At 39.5% G+C, this 19,899-nt stretch overlaps 1 protein-coding gene across 1 annotated transcript; it reads left to right on the top strand.

Moving 5' to 3' along the window:
- The first annotated feature begins 541 nt into the window (after window positions 1-541).
- dapk2a (death-associated protein kinase 2a) lies at window positions 542-15,129 on the top strand. The gene is made up of 9 exons (XM_078255298.1): window positions 542-835; window positions 1,123-1,221; window positions 5,109-5,330; window positions 7,122-7,260; window positions 7,513-7,642; window positions 8,348-8,423; window positions 8,535-8,687; window positions 9,433-9,478; window positions 12,763-15,129. The coding sequence occupies exons 2-9, from the start codon at window positions 1,160-1,162 to the stop codon at window positions 13,414-13,416; spliced, it is 1,482 nt and encodes a 493-aa protein (XP_078111424.1). The 5' UTR covers window positions 542-835; window positions 1,123-1,159; the 3' UTR covers window positions 13,417-15,129.
- The last annotated feature ends 4,770 nt before the right edge of the window (window positions 15,130-19,899 follow it).

Raw genomic sequence — 19,899 nt, 5'->3', positions numbered from 1 at the left:
ATTTTAATAGTGAATTTGTTCTTGATTTGGACATAACAACCAGTAGGCTAGCTTAGAAAGTTATGAAAAAAATGGTAAGGGAGGGGTGCAAGAGTGAAAAATAAATCAATCTTTATTGATCAGAATTTGCATTTAGCTTTCCCCATGAAAGAGGCACCACCAGGGAGTCAAATACATATTTTTTTTATTTGACTCCCTGATGGTGTCTATTTACAATTGATTTTCAGAGTTTACAGTGTGCTAGAGCGCGCGAAACAACAGGTGTGTCATAGTTTCACGAGCTGAACAGATGGACGAGCCAAGAGGCAGAGCGCGCGCACAGAGTCACGCCAAACCTCATTTGTATTATTGCAAAGTAAAAGTTTACTTAAATGTCTGCAGGGTTACATACATGATTTAACTCTTTTGAATGTATCGTTTGAGTGAGTACGTTTCCGTTTTCGATTCGGCTTGAAAATAATACACCTAAAGCTTCTTTTGAAAATGTTTTCACAGTATTGTGTCAGTTAAAGATGTAAGGAGCAGTGTGAAGAAATAAAAAAACAAATGTTTAAATTGAATTCAAATCTACTGCTTTGCTCGGCTCACAGTTGTCATTCATCCGTGCACTACATTACGGTAATATGTTACGTTTCATCCACTAATATCATGCAGAACGTTATGAGCAACGCCACGTTAAATCTGTAGTCTTCTGAATGAAGTTCAGTGTGACGCTGTCCCGTGCTAGTGAGCGGAATGTGTTGCTGGGAATTGAGTCCTCCTTGAACACAACGAGACTCACACAGGACAAGAGGAGGACATGGTGTTCATGATTAAGACTTGACGTTTTTACACGGTAAGACATTTTATATTCACTGATTGTTATTAGGCCTATGTGTTGTATTAGTTATGACTTATGACATTTACAATACTAGTCTCTTACTTCAGTGTCCAGTAGCCTAATTGAAACCGTCGGTGGGCGACTGTTACAACTTTCAACTGAATTGCATTTTCGATATCAGGATAGCCATGGATGTTTTAAAAACGTTTCTCTCAGATTTTGTATCTTTTAGTTACATGTAAAGAGTTGTAGAAACATTTTTCCAGATGATAATAATAACTGTGTAACACTTGTTATTTCAGGTAAAGACAGATGAAGTATTATCCTAACTGAAGAGCCATGGACTCATTCCAACAACAGAAAGTGGAGGATTTCTATGAAATTGGTGAAGAGTTGGGAAGGTAAAGACATGCATCCATGCAGTATTTATTCTCATTTACTTCTTAATGGTAAAATATTTGTATCTGTTTTTTTAATTTTATTTAATGAATAATGGTGAGATGTTTAATGTAAATCAGAGTCCAAATAACTGATGGTGTGAATGCAGACACTTTAATGCATGCCAGGGTAATGCTATCTTAAATTGAATAATAGATAGATAGATAGATAGATAGATAGATAGATAGATGGACAGATGGATGGATAGATGGATGGATAAGTAGATATATGAGTAGATGGATACTACCTAAACTAGCACTACTACTTCTCTATATGCTGTACTAATCGGAATATAATCAATTCGGGGGAATAATTGGCGATACCCCGCTCTATTATTTATGTATTTATTCAATTATTTCAGTGAGAGCCGCAGGAAAACCTCTATTTCTTTCTATTTTAATGTTTTATATATAAAGAAATTATTTATGAGGAATTCGGTCATGATAAATTATGATTTAAGTTATCTTGTTTTTTTTTTATTGTTTTGTGTGAGGACATACAGCACAACATTCTGTGAATGGCAGATGTAAAGTGTGGCATTACTTCTTCTAGGGCTGGGCAATATATCGATATTTTATCGATATTGTGATATGATACTAGATATCATTTTAGATTTTGGATATTGTAATATATGTTAGGTGTTGTCTGTTTTCTGATTTTAGAAACTGCATTACAGTAAAGTGATGTCATTTTCTGAACTTACCAGACTGTTCTAGCTGTTCTATTATTTGCCTTTACCCACTTAGTGATTATATCCACATTATTAATGATTATTTATCTAAAATCTAATTGTGAAAATATTTTGTAAAAGCACCAGTTTTCAACCCTACAATATCGTCGCAATATAGATTTCAATGTATTTGGTCAAGAATATCGTGATCTCTGATTTTCTCCACATCGCACAGCCCTAACTTCTTTACATAGTCTTTTAGTTGATCAGGAACAGTGAGTCAGGCATCAGTAATATTGATTTTAGTGCTGGTGTAGAGTTTGTGAGAGGTATTTGCAATAACAACATCTACATACATTTCATAATAAGGCACCATTCATACTGGGAAACTTGAGATTGCATCGCTCAAGAGCACCAACAAGCGTGTAGGTCACTGCACCGAGCAGTTATTGCTGGTCTATAACAATATGGAAATGACTCTGAGTCATTAACTGCATGCTGCAAATACTTCCTGCACCTGTGATAACTTTTATTCTCCTTGACTGCTTTAACAGGAGTCAAATGTGTGAGCCAAATCTTCCTCTTTCATACATGAGTGCTTTCACATACAGTATATTCACACATTAAAGTGTTTCTATACACCTCAGAACACACTGAAATAATACTGGTAGAAGAAAGGGGAAAGAAACATAAACTTGCATGTGTTTTAGGCCTATAGGTTTGTTGCTGTGCGTCGTCAGGTGGAGACAACTGCTACGTGTGTCAAGCTGGTTTCTAAAGGACTCGTCTATCTTTAGCTGCGGCTATATCTACTCCCAGACTGGCTGCACATGAGGAAGTGGAGTGTTAGATTACAAACCACTCAAGTGAACCAGAAATAAAGAGATACAGTTGAACAGATACAGTCAAATAACCTTTTGAATTTTAAATACTTATCCACATCAAACAACGTATTTTACATGACTTGTTTGCTTGTGTTGGGATGTGTGAGTATCTAAGAGAGCCGCATTTACAATTATTACTTTGTGGCAGAATTTGTGTGATGCTATAAATAGACTGAAGTGGTGGGAAAATATGAGTGAGTAACAAAATATAATCACAGTCAATCCCACCTGTAGTCTGAGTCCTGTAGCATGGGTTAATGTGGGGTGCACAATATGAGTTAAGCATTTAGCAACACACAAATAATAAAACAAAACGTAATAAGGTAATTGTGACATCAAGATGATGGTGGTGATGATGATGATAACGGTGATGATGATGACGTCCATGCTGCTGATGGAGACAATTTGTGTTACAATGGAAGAGACGTTGATCATGATTGTATTTGAACATTTTTATTTCATTTTTCACTTATTAGACAGGAAAGTTAAAAGTAACATTAAGTTACAATAGAATTGGGCCTGACTCAGTTTCCAGCAGGTTCCTGTTCTGCAGAAACATGGAACATAGAACACAGTTACGGCACATGAGGACAGAAACACATGTACAGGACATTAGCATGGGCTAGACCGATACAGACAACTTAGAAACAACAATACAGACAGTGCAAACAAGACTTGGACAATACATGAACAATCAGTGAGGGCAAGTGTAACTGTTGAGAAGGAACGGTTTGTATGCCTTTTTGAAATATGTGATGGATGGTAGTGTTCTGATGTGATGCGGAATGTCGTTCCAGATTTTGGTGTATGTATGAAAAAAGGATTTCTGACCATATGTCTAGTCACTTTGCACTGTATTGTGGGTATTTGTGGCTGTGTCCTCATTCTGCTGATTTTTTTTATTTTTTTTAGATGTTATTGATGCTTTGTTTAGTACACTTAGAAATGTCAAAGTCAGTCACCAGTGACTATTGCTGATCTTCTAGCCCACTGGTACTCGGGTCAACCCCCCACCACCACCACCATCAGCAATCTCCTTCTGAATTGTGTGACTATGTTGTTTTTCATGTATTGTACCTTGTTGCAAAACCAATTGCACTCCGGTGACAAAAATAAAGTTAAGAGTTTAAAGATTGAGATGGACCAGTAGAGGAGCAGTTGTAGCTTTTCAAAGTTAGAAAATGTCTCCTTTGATTGAAGCGCCCCCATCAGGCCAATGTGTGTACTGTTTTATATCTTTTAGACGTCTCTGTATGAAGTTATAAGTTGCATGTTGTCTGGTGAAATGAACCTGTTTTAGCTCAATTTGTCTTAAATAAAAGAATAACACACCTTTTACACTGAGGGTTCAATAGCGACTTGTCATTCGAGCCAACAAACAAAACCAGGCTAAATTCAGTAAAGAGAGAACCATTGGACACAACAATGAAAACTGTAACAATTAGTCAATTCATGAATTAGTCAAAGAGCAAAAAAAGTCTTTTTAAGAAAAAAAAATCCAAATATTCTCTTGTTTTAGCTTTTCGGATGTTTATGTTTGTTTTCTTCTTCATTTTTCCCAGTTTTCTGATGTTATACATGTATAGGCCAAATGATTAACTTATTAAATAAGAAATTAATTGGCAGATTAGTCGATTTTGAAAATAATCATTAGCTACAGCCCTAATAACAATATGTGGATGCTTGAATTTTGAGCCCAATACTCACATATATATATATATATATATATATAATTTAATTTATATATATATATTTTTTTTAAAACAAACAAACATAAAAAACAAGCATTTACATTTTAGATTTAGATAGATCTTTATTGTCATTGTATGCAGTACAACGGAATTCTGTTGGAGCCATCCTCTCCAAATAGCAGCATAGAATAAAAAATATAAAAATATATACAGTATATGTATATATATAAAAACAAGCATTTACATTTTAGATTTAGATAGATCTTTATTGTCATTGTATGCAGTACAACGGAATTCTGTTGGAGCCATCCTCTCCAAATAGCAGCATAGAATAAAAAATATAAAAATATATACAGTATATGTATATATATAAAAACACATACACCAGCACATTCTCACCCAAGCATATCTCGCACATAAACATTCATTCCATGTTCTCAATAAATAGCTAGAAACCAGTACGTAATAAGTAATCATGACAGGGTTTCTAAATTGCCTTAAACATGTTACTCACTGATTGATGAACCAGCAGATACCAATACATCTGTTATAAGCTAAAACTACTAAAAACTACAACTCTGTGTGATTCCTCCTCTGTGTTTCAGCGGGCAGTTTGCCATCGTGAAGCAATGCAGAGAGAAAAGCACGGGGCTGGAGTTCGCTGCCAAGTTCATCAAGAAGCGTCAGAGCATGGCCAGCTCTCGAGGCGTGCGGCGCGAGGACATCGAGCGGGAGGTGGACATCCTGCAGCAGATTCAGCACCCCAACATCGTCACGCTGCACGACGTCTACGAGAACCGCACCGACGTGGTGCTCATCCTGGAGCTGTGAGTGACAGACCATCAGTCAAGGGCTTGAGCATTTCATCTTAATCATATCATATAAAGCCTCTTAGGCTACATCTACACTACTACGTTTTGATTTAAAAATGAATATCTTTATACATGACAACCTATGTCAGGTTACAGGGACCCAGGTTCCATTCAGCCCAAGATTATGTGTTCTGGGAGACGGGTCAGTTCTAAGCGGGATGGATAAGCACATAAGAAGCTCGGTCCAGACTAGTGTAGTCTCGCATTGCCAGACCTTCCTCCACAGCGCTGCAAAGGAGGATCTGGCTAGTCCACACAGCATTCAGGGATGGGAGAAAAAAGTGCTCTGGTTTTTTTGGCATTTCTTTAAAGCTTTAGTGTATAACTTTTTGATATTAATGAACATCATTTACATTCAAGGAGGACACGAAGGATTAAAAAAACATGGTGGACTCTTCAGAAGAGGTCATTATCTTCATTCGAGTTTCTGCGCGCGAAAGTCACGGGACGCCACAATCTTCTGAACATAGTCACACTGAGAGATCCAGAGAGAGTTGTGTGGAGCTGATAGTCTTAATTAGCTTTGTAGCAACTCATTTGGCAATGGCTTAAACTTAACGGACGTTCATTAACATCAAAAAGTTACTTACTAAAGCTTTAAGATTCTTGTAATTACATACAGAGCCATCAGTGGTCAGGCCCCGGCCTACATTAGTGATCTGCTGCCCCCTTCTTATGTTGTCAGCAGATCTTTGAGGTCCTCTGATCAGGGCTTACTGGCTGTTCCCCGTACTAAACTGAACACTAAAGGTGACAGAGCTTTTGAAACAGCCGCTCCTAGACTGTGGAACCTCTTGTTTTAAGAGTGGCTGCCTCTGCTGACATCTTTATAAAGCAGCTAAAGACGCATCTTTTTAGTCAGGCGTTCGTTTAACCACATTGTTGACCGTATTCCTCATGTATTTTATGCTTTTGTGTCCTACTATGACCTACTGTGGTTTATTGTGCTTTTTATGATTATCAATTTGTTATAATGTAACTGTAAGAGCCATTTTCATTTGTTTTGGGTGTAGGACACAAATTGTCCACTGGTGTCACTAGTGTGCTTTTGAGTGATGTCTATTTTGGGTAGGAACCTTTCAACACGTAACAGGGGGTGCTTTTAATCGGAGGAGCACAAATAGTTTTTAACCGCATCAAAGCGCTACACACCGCAACGCTCATGTGGATGTGGAAATGTTTGTTGATGGAGCTTAATGGACACATGGATTCTTGCATGTTTATTTGAAGAACATTGTGATCAATACATGTCTATCAAAACGCAACGATGACTATTGGAAACTGTGATCCCAACAGTAGGCTACTGAGCGGTGTAAGGTAGAGGAGAGCACATCAGCTAGTTTACTACCCATTGGCTGTTAGTTTCAAGTCCATAAAGCAGCCCCTCAGTGGCTTTAAGTTTTTAGGCTTAGCCATTATAGTAACTATTTATTTGGCCTGTGAAGCACTTTGTGACTCTGTCTGTGATAAGTGCCATAGAAATAAACTTTACTTAATTACAATGTATATGATAGAAAAGAAACATGAGAAATAAAAGGGAAACAAATATAGGTATGTTTTGGTATTAGCTGTGTGACATTATGGTATTAAACATATATAATAAAGTTGAACATGTGTCCATGGCAGTTTTCATGTCCTATCACTTTGTTTTATGCTGAATTAGAGAATGTGAAACATTTTCTATAGTATTACTCTGCACTGATTTGGTGACAGCAGACATTTGGATGATGCGTGTCTGCTCTGCAGGGTCTCTGGAGGTGAGCTCTTTGACTTCCTGGCACAGAAGGAGTCTCTGAGCGAGGAAGAGGCCACTCAGTTCATCAAGCAAATCCTCGAGGGGGTCAACTACCTCCACGCCAGGAAAATAGCCCACTTTGATCTAAAGGTTTGTCCAGTGAAGACACACTACATTCAGCTTTAACCACATGTGCTGTGGAGGAGACAACTCCCATTTCTGAGTCACATATTTGCACTGAAATGCACCTTTCAACTTGGCCGTGACATTTTGTCAAAGCGACAGAAGCGTGTTGTTAAAATAGAAATACAGTTATCATACGACAATGTCATCTGTATTTGTTATTTAGGTAGGCATTTCTCAAACATTTTCAACTTCTCTCTCTCTCTCTCTCATCTGCAGCCAGAAAACATTATGCTGCTGGACAAGAATGTGCCGCTGCCCAGAATCAAACTCATTGATTTCGGTCTTGCCCACGAGATTGAAGCCGGGGTTGAGTTCAAAAACATCTTCGGGACGCCTGAGTTTGTAGGTAAGACAAAGTATAAACACATACACAAACCGAGAAACAACGAAACACAAGTCAGAATCCTCCACCCAACACACCTGCTGACGTACAGTCAGACAAAACGAAAGAGGTCCCCAGAGTAAGTAAGTAGATGCTCATGCATGCAAGATGCAGAGTATCTCCAGTGTCCATAGCTGCCATTTGATGTCGGGAAGTTTGGTCTGGACTTGATCCGTTGTGGAGCAACTATGCTCCAACCAGAGCTGTTCGGACCAATCAAATTGTCACGGCGGGCTTTATACGACGATGGACAGATGATCAACAGTTACAACAAAGATGGCTGCTGCTGGAGAATTGAGATGTGTAGATTCCACCATTGCGTCTGTTATAGAAGATATCGACAGCGCATTCATTTTAAATTGGTTGTAGGTGTGTCCAATTGAGTGCAGAGGCATTTTCTTTCCTGGTTTGGTTGAAACACGCCCCATAATCACAGCCCAATGGAGCAGAATCAGACTCATATTCTGACTAGAATCTGAGTATGACCACGTCAGGCTAAAGATCTCATACTGTGTAAATCAACATCAACACAAGTTGCAGTTGAGTTTTACCTTTAGATGCTAAGAGAAAGGTTTGCTGGACTGGTAATGCGTCACACTGAACAGGACTCTTATTTTTCAACTACTTTAACAGAGATATTTTCTGCCTGTCATCTGTTTGCCTTTTAAGCACCGGAGATTGTCAACTATGAGCCACTGGGATTAGAAGCAGACATGTGGAGTGTTGGGGTCATCACCTACATCCTGCAAGTGAACCACGAATACCAAAATGTCACTTAGAGTATACTGTGCATTACATTGCAGCTCCTGTCAAACAGGGGGATGAACTGCTCTTTCTTTTTTACGATTTGTTCCAGGCTGAGTGGTGCTTCACCTTTCCTAGGGGAGACCAAACAGGACACGTTGGAAAACATTTCAGCCGTAAATTATGAGTTTGACGAGGAGTTCTTCTGTCACACCAGTGAGCTGGCCAAGAAATTCATCAGCCAGTTGTTGGAGAAGGATAAGAAGTAAGAGCTGGAAATCCACCACACCTCCATCACTAGCCTGCTGGCTGGAGGATGTTATGCTTTTCTTAAACTTACATTGTGTAGTTTTTTGAGTTGATTATTAGCAAAAACCCCTTTGTTCTTTCACAAATATGTGCTCATTCATGTGTAATTACTTCCACCAACTAATCAAAGTATTCTCTTAAGCGTAGAATCTGACATTCAGAATCATTCAGAATACATACGAGTCGCTCGAATGACGGCAGCCATGTAGCACCTCCATCTTTAACATACATTTCGCCCTCTTACACCTATTGGCACGGTGACGAATGCCAGGGGGAGATTACCCGTCAGTGACGCGAAAAAGAGAATTAAAATGACAACGCGACAGGCAAAGCAACAAGACCAAAGTTAATATTGGAGTGGCTAGAACAGCTGCGTGTAAACGATGGAGATACTAAGAGATCATTTCGGGTTCGGCCACCGTAGGAGGAAGGGTTAGAAAGTAATATTCAATTGATTGCCATATACAATTTCACCGCTAGATGGGAGAAATTCTTGTAACAATGTAACTTTAAGTTAGAAAAAATAAAATGTATGTTGAGAGGGTCAATGAAAAACTTTTACTTGAGATGGCAACCCATCATTATCTACTTTGAGAACTTAAAAGAACTGGAGTCCGAACCCATATGATCTACCTTACATTTCCACTTTTTGTTTATGGTAGTTTAGTAACATTATTTTGACTTTTTCTCTTCTCTTACAGGAAAAGATTAACAATTCGAGATGCTCTAAATCACCCATGGATCAAGGTAAAGTCTAAACTTAACTTTAGATATACACTCACCTAAAGGATTATTAGAACACCTGTAAGATTTCTCGTTAATGCAATTATCTAATCAACCAATCACATGGCAGCTGCTTCAATGCATTTAGGGGTGTGGTCCAGGTCTAGACAATCTCCTGAACTCCAAACTGAATGTCAGAATGGGAACGAAAGGTGATCTAAGCAACTTTGAGCGTGGCATGGTTGTTGGTGCCAGACAGTCTGGTTTGAGTATTTCACAATCTGCTCAGTTACTGGGGTTTTCACGCACAACCATTTCTAGGGTTTACAAAGAATGGTCTGAAAAAGGAAAAACATCCAGTATGCGGCAGTCCTGGGGGGCGAAAATGCCTTGTTGATGCTAGAGGTCAGAGGAGAATGGGCTGATCAACTTTGACTCAAATAACCACTCGTTACAACGGAGGTATGCAGCAAAGCATTTGTGAAGCCACAACACGAACTTGAGGTGGATGGGCTACACCAGCAGAAGACCCAACCGGGTACCACTCATCTCCACTAAAAATAGGAAAATGAGGCTACAATTTGCACGAGCTCACCAAAATAAGACAGTTGAAGAGTGGAAACATGTTGCCTGGTCTGATGAGTCTCGATTTTTGTTGAGACATTCAGATGGTAGAGTCAGAATTTGGCGTAAACAGAATGAGAACATAGATCTGTCATGCCTTGTTACCACTGGGCAGGCTGCTGGTGGTGGTGTAAAGGTGGGGGGAATGTTTTCTTGGCACACTTTAGGCCCCTTAGTACCAATTGGGCATCGTTTAAATGCCACAGCCTACCTGAGCATTGTTTCTGACCATGTCCATTCATAGGCGGAGTTTGACATTCGAGCCAGGGGGGGCAAAAAAAAACAGCTTTGTAACAGCTGAGACCTGGCCTACCACTTGGGGAACACAGCACGAGCACATATGGACAAAACAAACATGCTAAATAAACATATATGTTTATTTTTAAAGCAGATTTTAAATTACATTGTAACAATTTAACAATCCGCCCTTATGAAATCCAATCACAGCACGGCTGTCTTGGAACGCAATAGACAGACGGTGGCGGGATGCCCCGACACTTAAATTCAACTAAAATGTAACAGTGAACAATCAGTGTTGGACCTACAGTCTGTTGAGACGCCTCTCCAAACGTTAAGACACGTTACGAAAAAAGATCCGTATTTTGCCGTAATCCAATGACACGAAGAAAAAAAGTAATCCACAGCAATCAGTAGATCCACAAACAGAGTCACGGTGTATCCAGCAAGGCCGTAACGAGCATCACATTCACCAGCCAGCTCCAAACAGGTGAACGAGGCCTCTCCACTTCGCCCTTTAAACAAAGTGGAATAAAACATAGGCTATAAAAGTCCAAATCTACGCAAAACACGCAATCAATTAGTAAGCTGACAGCAAATTTATATAGGCTACATGGCATTTAGGCAACCTTTATTGCAACGTTGGCACGGAAAGATGTCCAGACTAGTGCAACAGTCATTTTCGTTTCAGAGCCCTGAAAAAATATTTTTTTTAATAAAGCAGTATATGAAATCAGATGTATTACCTACCACCATTTGGTTGTTTTGTGTTATTTAAAATATTTATAAAAAATCTGGTCATGCCAGACGTAATTATTCCACTCATTTTTGAAACAGTGCAATTTCCCAGTTTCAGCCACCAGGGGGGGCAGTGCTGTTATATTGATGTTTTTCTACTTCCCTTCAATAATAACTATTTTAACCGATAAAAACGGTTTAATTTTAAGCACCAAATGTATTATTTACCATTGAAATAGAAGAATAAAATGATGCAAACTTCCATTTAGTGGATGTCCTCACAGTGTCGCATGACAGGGGAGAATACTGTTGGAACTTGGATGTTGAGTTTTCCAGTCCAGAAAAGCGTAGGTCACCTGTCATGCACGGCTCGGAATTGCGGGTGGGTGGGTGGGTTGTTAGGGGACTTGAGGGGAAGTGACCTATCAGTTCCACTATGCTGCGTTCACTTTGTTCACTGTGTTGTGTCACTTGTTAAAATTCAAAATTCAAATTAAAAGAAGCTAAAAAAAAATGTTACAAGACACTACGCCTACATATGTATTCCACAATGCAATGCAGTAGTAACCACAAAGTTCATAACAGACAAACGGACAGCAGCTAAGGCAGCTCTGTAACATCAATAATGCTTTTATTTACATTTCTACATATTTAAAATCTGTGATTTTGTCACCTGCAACTGTTGGTCTAGTTAATGACCTGTTTCAGTAATTCAAGCATTATCTGGCAATGCCGCGAGAGCGGAGGTCGGCAGGGGTTACCACGGTTACGCATCTCCAACTGGCAAGGAGGCTCTAGGGAAGTGACGTTGAAAATTACAGCTTAGTGCGTCCAAAAAAGATACACACTAATGTTGTTTTACACAAAAGTATGTCGAACGATAGTATAGATATTGAGTATGTAGTGTATTGTATGCAATTTCGGACTCAACCATAGTATAGAGCTTAACAGTGTGTTTCCGGAAGTAAAAATCCCATAGATTTTCTCCATAAGGATTTAGATTATCAGCTATAATGTCTAAACCATCCGAGGCAGACTGCCCACGAGCTACATGGTTGTGAAACGAAGGTTTCTGCTCCTGTACAAGCTAGAAGTCTGTATGAAATCAACCTTGTGTTAGAAAAACCTTGCTAGGCAACAGCGTACACCCCTAGTTGATTTCCTGTCATTTGATGTCTCATACACTGCAACAGGAAATAAACTTTTTGCAATAAACTTGGTGCAATTTAAAGGTGCTCTAAGCGATGTTGGGTGACGCTACTTCTTGTTGACGTTCAAAGTATTTTCAAACTAAACGAGGCTAGCTCGCCCCTCCCTCCTCCTCATCCCGTCCCCCCCCCCTCCCTTCCTCGCACCAACCCCCCCAACCCCCACCCCCAAATCCTTCTTGTCGGTTATTGGCCGGAACGCTGGAAGACTGTTTGTTATGTTTCGCAGTGCAGGTTGGCCCAGTTTGTTTTTGTTGCCGTTTGTGGAGTTTTTTTTACAGTGTGTTCAGGGGACAGGCAGCTTGCGCATAGTGAGGAGATGTTAACTGTATGTGACAAAAAATGTTGTAGCCTAAAAAACGCATGACATCGCTTAGAGCACCTTTAAAATGTTTATTTTTACAACTGTGAAATGGTCTATAATAGCATGAGCTGTCTCTATCTGTGCCTGCTCCTTCCTTATTTGGATGACACTAACGCTCCCTTTTTTAATCCCTGAAGTCCAACGAGCACAAGGAGGAAAATAAAGCCCAGGAGCCGAGGAAACGGGAGCGTCGCCAGCTGAAGACCAAGCGCCTGAGAGAGTACACTATCAAGTCCCACTCGAGCATGCCACCCAACAACACCTACGTAAACTTTGAGCGCTTTGCCCAGGTGGTAGAGGACATTGACCAGATGGAGAGCTCGTTTGTTAGCCTGGCAGCAGCCCACGACTCTCTGCAGGAAGACATCGATGCTATGGTCTCTATATACAACGAGAAGGAGGCCTGGTACAAGGAGGAGAGCGAAGATGTGCGCCACGAGCTCTCGCAAATCCGCTACGAGTTCCGTAAAGTGGAGGCCTTTAAGAGGAGCCTGCAGGACGACATGCAGGCTTTCAGCTCCAGCCTCGAGGCCGTCAGCAGCCGCTACCAGGAGAGACAGAGCCACCTCGACGCACTGCGTCTGGAGCTGAGCGACGAGCTGAAATGGGTGCAGGAGGTGATGGGTTCATTTCCCACGGATGGCGGTTGCGGAGGATACCCCAACTGCAGCTTCTCCACCGTCTTCAACAACGACGTGAATGAAGCCCTGAAGGAGCTGCTGAACCGCTCCTGTGGAGGAGAGCTGCTGTCCGGGATCAACCTGGACTTTGAAACCGGACAGCAACGATGAATGCTTTACAGTTATTAGAAAATCATTTAAAATCACAACGCTGACAAGTACAGATTCAATGTGACTATAGGGAGGACTGTGTCAGGTCGTAAAGGATGAAATCTGTCTCTAGACATAAATATTTAGCAGAAATATAGTTTCACATCAGAGAAGTATTGTCCTATTTTTGCAGACAAACTGCACATTTTTGTGCTGGAAATTATAGGACTTTGCTCGACTATAGACATTCTTATTTGACTAACACTCATGATTTTGTCAACTAATCGACAAAGCTGTGCGCTTTGAGTGGTCATCAAGACTAGAAAAGCGCAATATAAATGCAATCCATTTACCATCTGTAAAACTCAGTTTCTTCACAAAAAAATCATGTAAAAGAACCACTTTAAATTAGGGCTGTCAAACGATAATTTTTTTTAATCGCGATTAATCGCATGTTTTATCATATGATTCAAATTCTAGTATTTTGCATTTCAGAACTGTTTTTAAGTACATATTAACAATGGAAAGCCATTCTTACCAGTGTATCTTGATTGGGAATCAAATTAATGCAAAGAAAGTGACTTTATGAACTTGACTTTGTATTTGTTTATTATTTATTTACTGTAAACAAAAGAAAAATGTGTGAATCTAATCACACATTTGAATCTAGAGTCAATATAGTGTGCAGTAACTCCTAAATAATTTTGATTACTCACTGACGTCCAGTGATCACCTTGCATCACTTTGCAGCAGTTCCAGTTTGGCTGCTTTCTCCGTGTCGTACAGGCCGTGTATGGTGAAACTGCTGTCTCCCTCGACGGCAATGTATAAGACGAGTCAGAACATGTCAACCGTAGTCTTTAAGACCCGAGTCTTCTACGATGCTGACAGGTCTGCAGTTAGTTGCCACCCATTTTGCAAGAGCGGTAGTATTTGTTTTGGATTTGGTTTCATCCGCAGGTCGGCAACTAGCACTCTCCAAAATAGTACTTTGCCTGAGCCAGCTAGCATCAACATGAGTCACGTTAACTGTACTACTATGCTTAGCTCGTAGGTGGTAGCTCCAGCTTGACGTGCTTCGTGATATTTTAAATCGGCTTTACACAATGTGCATATGGCTTTTGACCCGTCTGGGAGTTTTGGAAAATAAAAAGTGCCATTCAGAATTGTGTTGCTGCTGTCTTTCTCCATCATGCCTGCAGCCTGCAGCAGCAGGATGTGTTGTTACGAGGAAGTATGGCAAAGTGTGGCAAAGGGTCAAAATAGTAGCCTGTTAGGCACGACGCGAAGCTGAGTGAAGTGCAAATAAATTAGTAAATGGCAGCATGCGATTAATGCAATTAAAAGAAATGAACGCGTCATGCTCGGCCCTTAATCGCATCGCGTTAATGCTGACAGCCCTAATTTAAATCTTGTGTTTACCACAGATGTGCTCATAAGTTTCTTGGAAATAAGTAATTTAGCATGAAAAAGCATTAAAAATGACTAATTGACTAAAGAAATGTTCAACTCTTTTCGACTAAGACCGATTAGTTGACTAAAAGGGGCCAGCCCTAGAAAAAACTAATTTCAGCAATGAGGTACATCCTCACATGTTCAGCAGAAGCATTTTAGTATCATTTTTATTTCAGTAATGTCTGTTTGTTGTGCTGTGTGTTAGTAAAAGGTAAAGACACAATGGCTTTTTCATTTGTGTATTTTGTCTCCGATATTATGTATCATTAATATAAAAAAACAGTATTAAACATTTGTATTGGTATTATGAATGTGTGTATTATTAAATTATATCTGCAAATGTCCCATCAAAAGGTTTTGAAATAAAATTAGAGTCATTCACAAGTAGGTAACTCATGGGTCCAGATTGAATAATGCTGTGACAGCCAGCTGATGTTTACACAGGTACGCTTACACAATATTGTTGACTTTGTAAAGTTGCACTGGACCGTAGCACCCACAACATTTACAGTGGGGCAAAAAAGTATTTAGTCAGTCACCAATTGTGCAAGTTCTTCCACTTAAAAAGATGAGAGAGGCCTGTAATTTTCAGCATAGGTACACTTCAACTATGAGAGACAAAATGAGAAAAAAAATAAAAAATAAATCCAGAAAAATCACATTGTAGGATTAATATATTTATTTGCAAATTATGGTGGAAAATAAGTATTTGGTCAATAACAAAAGTTAATCTCAATACTTTGTGATATATACCCTTTGTTGGCAATGACAGAGGTCAAATGTTTTCTGTAAGGTTTTCACACACTGTTGCTGGTATTTTTGCCCATTCCTCCATGCAGATCTCCTCTAGAGCAGTGATGTTTTGGGGCTGTCGCTGGGCAGCACAGACTTTCAACTCCCTTCAAAGATTTTCTATGGGGTTGAAATCTGGAGACTGGCTAGGCCACTCCAGGACCTTGAAATGCTTCTTATGAAGCCACTCCTTTGTTGCCCGGGCGGTGTGTTTGGGATCATTGTCATGCTGAAAGACCCAGCCACGTTTCATCTTCAATGCCCTTGCTGATGGAAGGAGGTTTTCACTCAAAATCTCACGATACATGACCCCATTCATTCTTTCCTTTACACGGATCAGTCGTCCTGGTCCCTTTGCAGAAAAACAGCCCCAAAGCATGATGTTTCCACCCCCATGCTTCACAGTAGGTATGGTGTTCTTTGGATGCAACTCAGCATTCTTTCCCCTCCAAACACGACGAGTTGAGTTTTTACCAAAAAGTTTTTGGTTTCACCATATGACATTCTCCCAATCCTCTTCTGGATCATCCAAATGCTCTCTAGCAAACTCCAGACGGGCCTGGACATGTACTGGCTTAAGCAGGGGGACACGTCTGGCACTGCAGGATTTGAGTCCCTGGCGGCGTAGTGTGTTACTGATAGTAGCCTTTGTTACTTTGGTCCCAGCTCTCTGCAGGTCATTCACTAGGTCCCCCCGTGTGGTTCTGAGATTTTTGCTCACCGTTCTTGTGATCATTTTGACCCCACGAGGTGAGATCTGGAGTGCGGTGGAGCCCCGGATCGAGGGAGATTATTAGTGGTCTTGTATGTCTTCCATTTTCTTATAATTGCTCCCACAGTTGATTTCTTCACACCAAGCTGCTTACCTATTGCAGATTCAGTCTTCCCAGCCTGGTGCAGGTCTACAATTTTGTTTCTGGTGTCCTTTGACAGCTCTTTGGTCTTGGCCATAGTGGAGTTTGGAGTGTGACTGTTTGAGGTTGTGGACAGGTGTATTTTATACTGATAACAAGTTCAAACATGTGCCATTAATACAGGTAACAAGTGGAGGACAGAGGAGCCTCTTAAAGAAGAAGTTACAGGTCTGTGAGAGCCAGAAATCTTGCTTGTTTGTAGGTGACCAAATACTTTTTTTTTTTGCAAATAAATTCATTAGAAATCCTACAATGTGATTTTCTGGATTTGTTTTTCTCATTTTGTCTCTCATAGTTGAAGTGTACCTATGATGAAAATTACAGGCCTCTCTCATCTTTTTAAGTGGGAGAACTTGCACAATTGGTGACTGACTAAATACTTTTTTACCCCACTGTATGTTACTGCAGTCTCGTGACTGTATACGTGTACATCAGCACGTACAGAAGATCAGCACAGTGTTCACTTGAGTCCAGTTAACCAATTTCTTGTGGACTTCCACATTACTGAACAGGATCAAAATCTGAGCTGGTAGCATTTTGGGCATTTAAAGGTCCCATATTATGCTCATTTTGAAGTTTATACGTATTTGTATTTTGGGTTTATACTAAAACATGTTTACATGATTTAATGTTTAAATTTATCTTTATTTATCTTTATTTTTCTCATACTGTTTGTCTGAATATACCTTTATTCACCCTCTGTCTGAAACACTTTGTTTTAGTGCCTCTCTCTTTAAGCCCCCCCTCCCGAAAAAGCCAAGTCTACTCTGATTGGTCAGCATTTCCTGGTATTTTGCATCTGTGCTCCCGGAGTCTCTGCACTTCATTGCAGCCGGGGAATGACTGTAACGGCACTGTAGCGGCACTTTGTACCTATAAATAGTATATTTGTGACATCACAACTGTACGTAAGTCCTGACGGTTTGTTTAAAGGCACAGTTTCTGGATTAAAATGTTATACTTTCACATTATTTATATAGCACCTCGACCTGCTTCATTAAAAAAAAAAAAAGGTGTTTGCAGGTTACGAAAGGCAATAAAATATCTTTAATTATACAACAATATCCAAACTTACAGTACGTCTTAAAATTGCTTCAGTATAGTTAAATGCAGAAATTAAGAAGAACCGTGTTGGCTGAAGCTGGATTTTCTGATTAGTAGACCAGTCGTGCAGAATAAGTTACATGACAGTTGTATTCATTTTCACAGTTTTTGTTTTGGTGGTGAAAATGGTCTGATGATTCATTTGAAATGCCATTTAAACTGAAATTTGCAGACCCCCTGGGCCAGCTGCTGAATCATGGAGCTAACAAGTGTGTCAGCTGGGGAGCGTTAGTCATGTCGGCAATGATGCGAGCTGCTGCCTGCTGGGATAAACTGGAACAGATCAGAGAGAACGACCAGCTGGGACACGAACGAGACTTCAGACCAGGAGGGGAAGCTGCACCTGAAATAAAAGGTGACAGTCTGTATAATGAGTACTTTTACTTTTTATATGTTTAAATATATTTTGCTGATGGTACTTATGTAATTCATTTAAGTAACATTTTGAATTTAGGACTTTTACTTGTAATGAAGTATTTTTTCAGACTGTAGTATCTCAGACTGTGTTCTGATTATTAAAGGACAAATCTGGCGCAAAATGAACCTAGGGGTTAATAACACATGTGTACCGAGTCGACCGTTCTCTGGGATTTGTTTTCATGCTAATCGAATGTGACCAGTTTTATCGCAAACGGCTAATTAGCTTACAACGCTAGTCATCGGGCCACAGATAAAGTAAGAAGAAATTGTTATTTCTATACCACTAACAAGGCTCAAAATAACACTACACTTCCACGGTAGCATAATGAGGGTCCCTACAAGTAAACCAAAGCATTGAGAACTTTGTAAGTGTACAGACAGTTTATTAAAAAGATAGTTTATAAAGACAGTACCGTTCACGTATACATGCAGGCACCATCTTGGGAAAACCGTCACGATCAGTTGAACGACAAATGCCGTGCTTGAGCTATGTTACTGGTTGCACGGCGTTCGTTGTTTGAGTGTGTGGTGCTATTTTGAGCCTTGTTAGTGGTGTAGAAATAGCTATTTCTTTTTACTTTACCAGTGCCCCGACGACTAGCGTTATAAGCTAATTAGCGGTTTGCGCTAAAACTGGTCACATTCGAAAACAGGATCAGCTTCCGAGATAGAGAGTGGGAGTGGTCTTCTCTGTGTCTGCACTGTAACGATAACCACAAAACCCACTGTAGACACCACTTGACATTACATCGTGTCACAACTGAGTGAATTTCTGTTAACATCATCATAATAATTGATAATGATAAAGATTCTTAAACAAAGTATGTTATAATTTACTGCTAATGATAAACATTACTTTGACATATTTATTCCTGGACCTTTATCACTTTATTAACAGCCTTTATATACTTTTACTTACAGTTTACTACCTGTTTACATCTCTACATATATATGTATTATTTCTCATTATGCATATACTCCATTTCTGTTTACATTACAGTTGCTTCACTTTACAGTTACTGTACACCTGTATACCACAAATATGTATTATTCTATTTTATATATCATATGTTTTATTTCTTTGAACTATTATAGTTTACAACTTACAGCACAATTGTATGTAGACATTTTATTTTTATTGTTGGTCATTGGTCCTATATGTATATAAACACCTTTTTTCCATATATTCTGTACTTAATAGTCCTGTCTATTCTTAAACTTCATTTGTCCAGCTTTGTTGTCCTTGTTCGAACAGTAGCTGTCATGTCTGTTTCTGTTTAAGTACATGAGAGCGATGCAAAAAACTGGAGTTAAATTCCTTGTATGTGTATTCATACTGTGGCCAATAAAGGTGATTTTGATTCTGATTTTATTGTATCTCTATATTTTAGCTTCTGAACCTTTTAATGTCTTAGATTCTCATTTTTTACTTTACTTTTCTTTTTATACATATTTAATTGTTGGAGGCAGCCTGACATCTAAGATTGCCACTGCCAACGACTGCTTCTCTGTAATTGTTAATAAATAAATAAATAAAAATGTGTCATATGTTCACATTTTTATTATTCGTGCAATGCATGCAATGCCATTAGTGAAACAGTGAGATGGCAGTATTGGACACTTGCTATGTTGAACTGCTGTGTGTTTTGGAGCTTCTTTGTCTATGTGGGTGTGAATGACAGTGTGGATGAGCCACTGTTGACTGTATGGTGTGTGCAGAGGAAGAGCATTTAGGCAGACAGACAGGCAGGGAAATGATCATGCTGGAGGACAGAAAAACATTGTGACAGATTGCACAGAACCGCGCACACAACTACCT

Source organism: Sander vitreus, chromosome 1 (genome assembly GCF_031162955.1).
Source record: "Sander vitreus isolate 19-12246 chromosome 1, sanVit1, whole genome shotgun sequence".
Taxonomy (NCBI): domain Eukaryota; kingdom Metazoa; phylum Chordata; class Actinopteri; order Perciformes; family Percidae; genus Sander; species Sander vitreus.
The sequence above is the reverse complement of the archived record's forward strand: the minus strand, read 5'-3'. Positions and strand labels throughout refer to the sequence as shown.

Bases quoted from the DNA above. Each gene is read 5' to 3' on its own strand.
- dapk2a (XM_078255298.1), top strand. From the start codon at position 1,160: ATGGACTCATTCCAACAACAGAAAGTGGAGGATTTCTATGAAATTGGT. The intron at 7,261-7,512 runs GTTTGTCCAGTG...TCTCATCTGCAG, and splicing joins TAGCCCACTTTGATCTAAAG to CCAGAAAACATTATGCTGCT. The intron at 9,479-12,762 runs GTAAAGTCTAAA...TAATCCCTGAAG, and splicing joins TAAATCACCCATGGATCAAG to TCCAACGAGCACAAGGAGGA.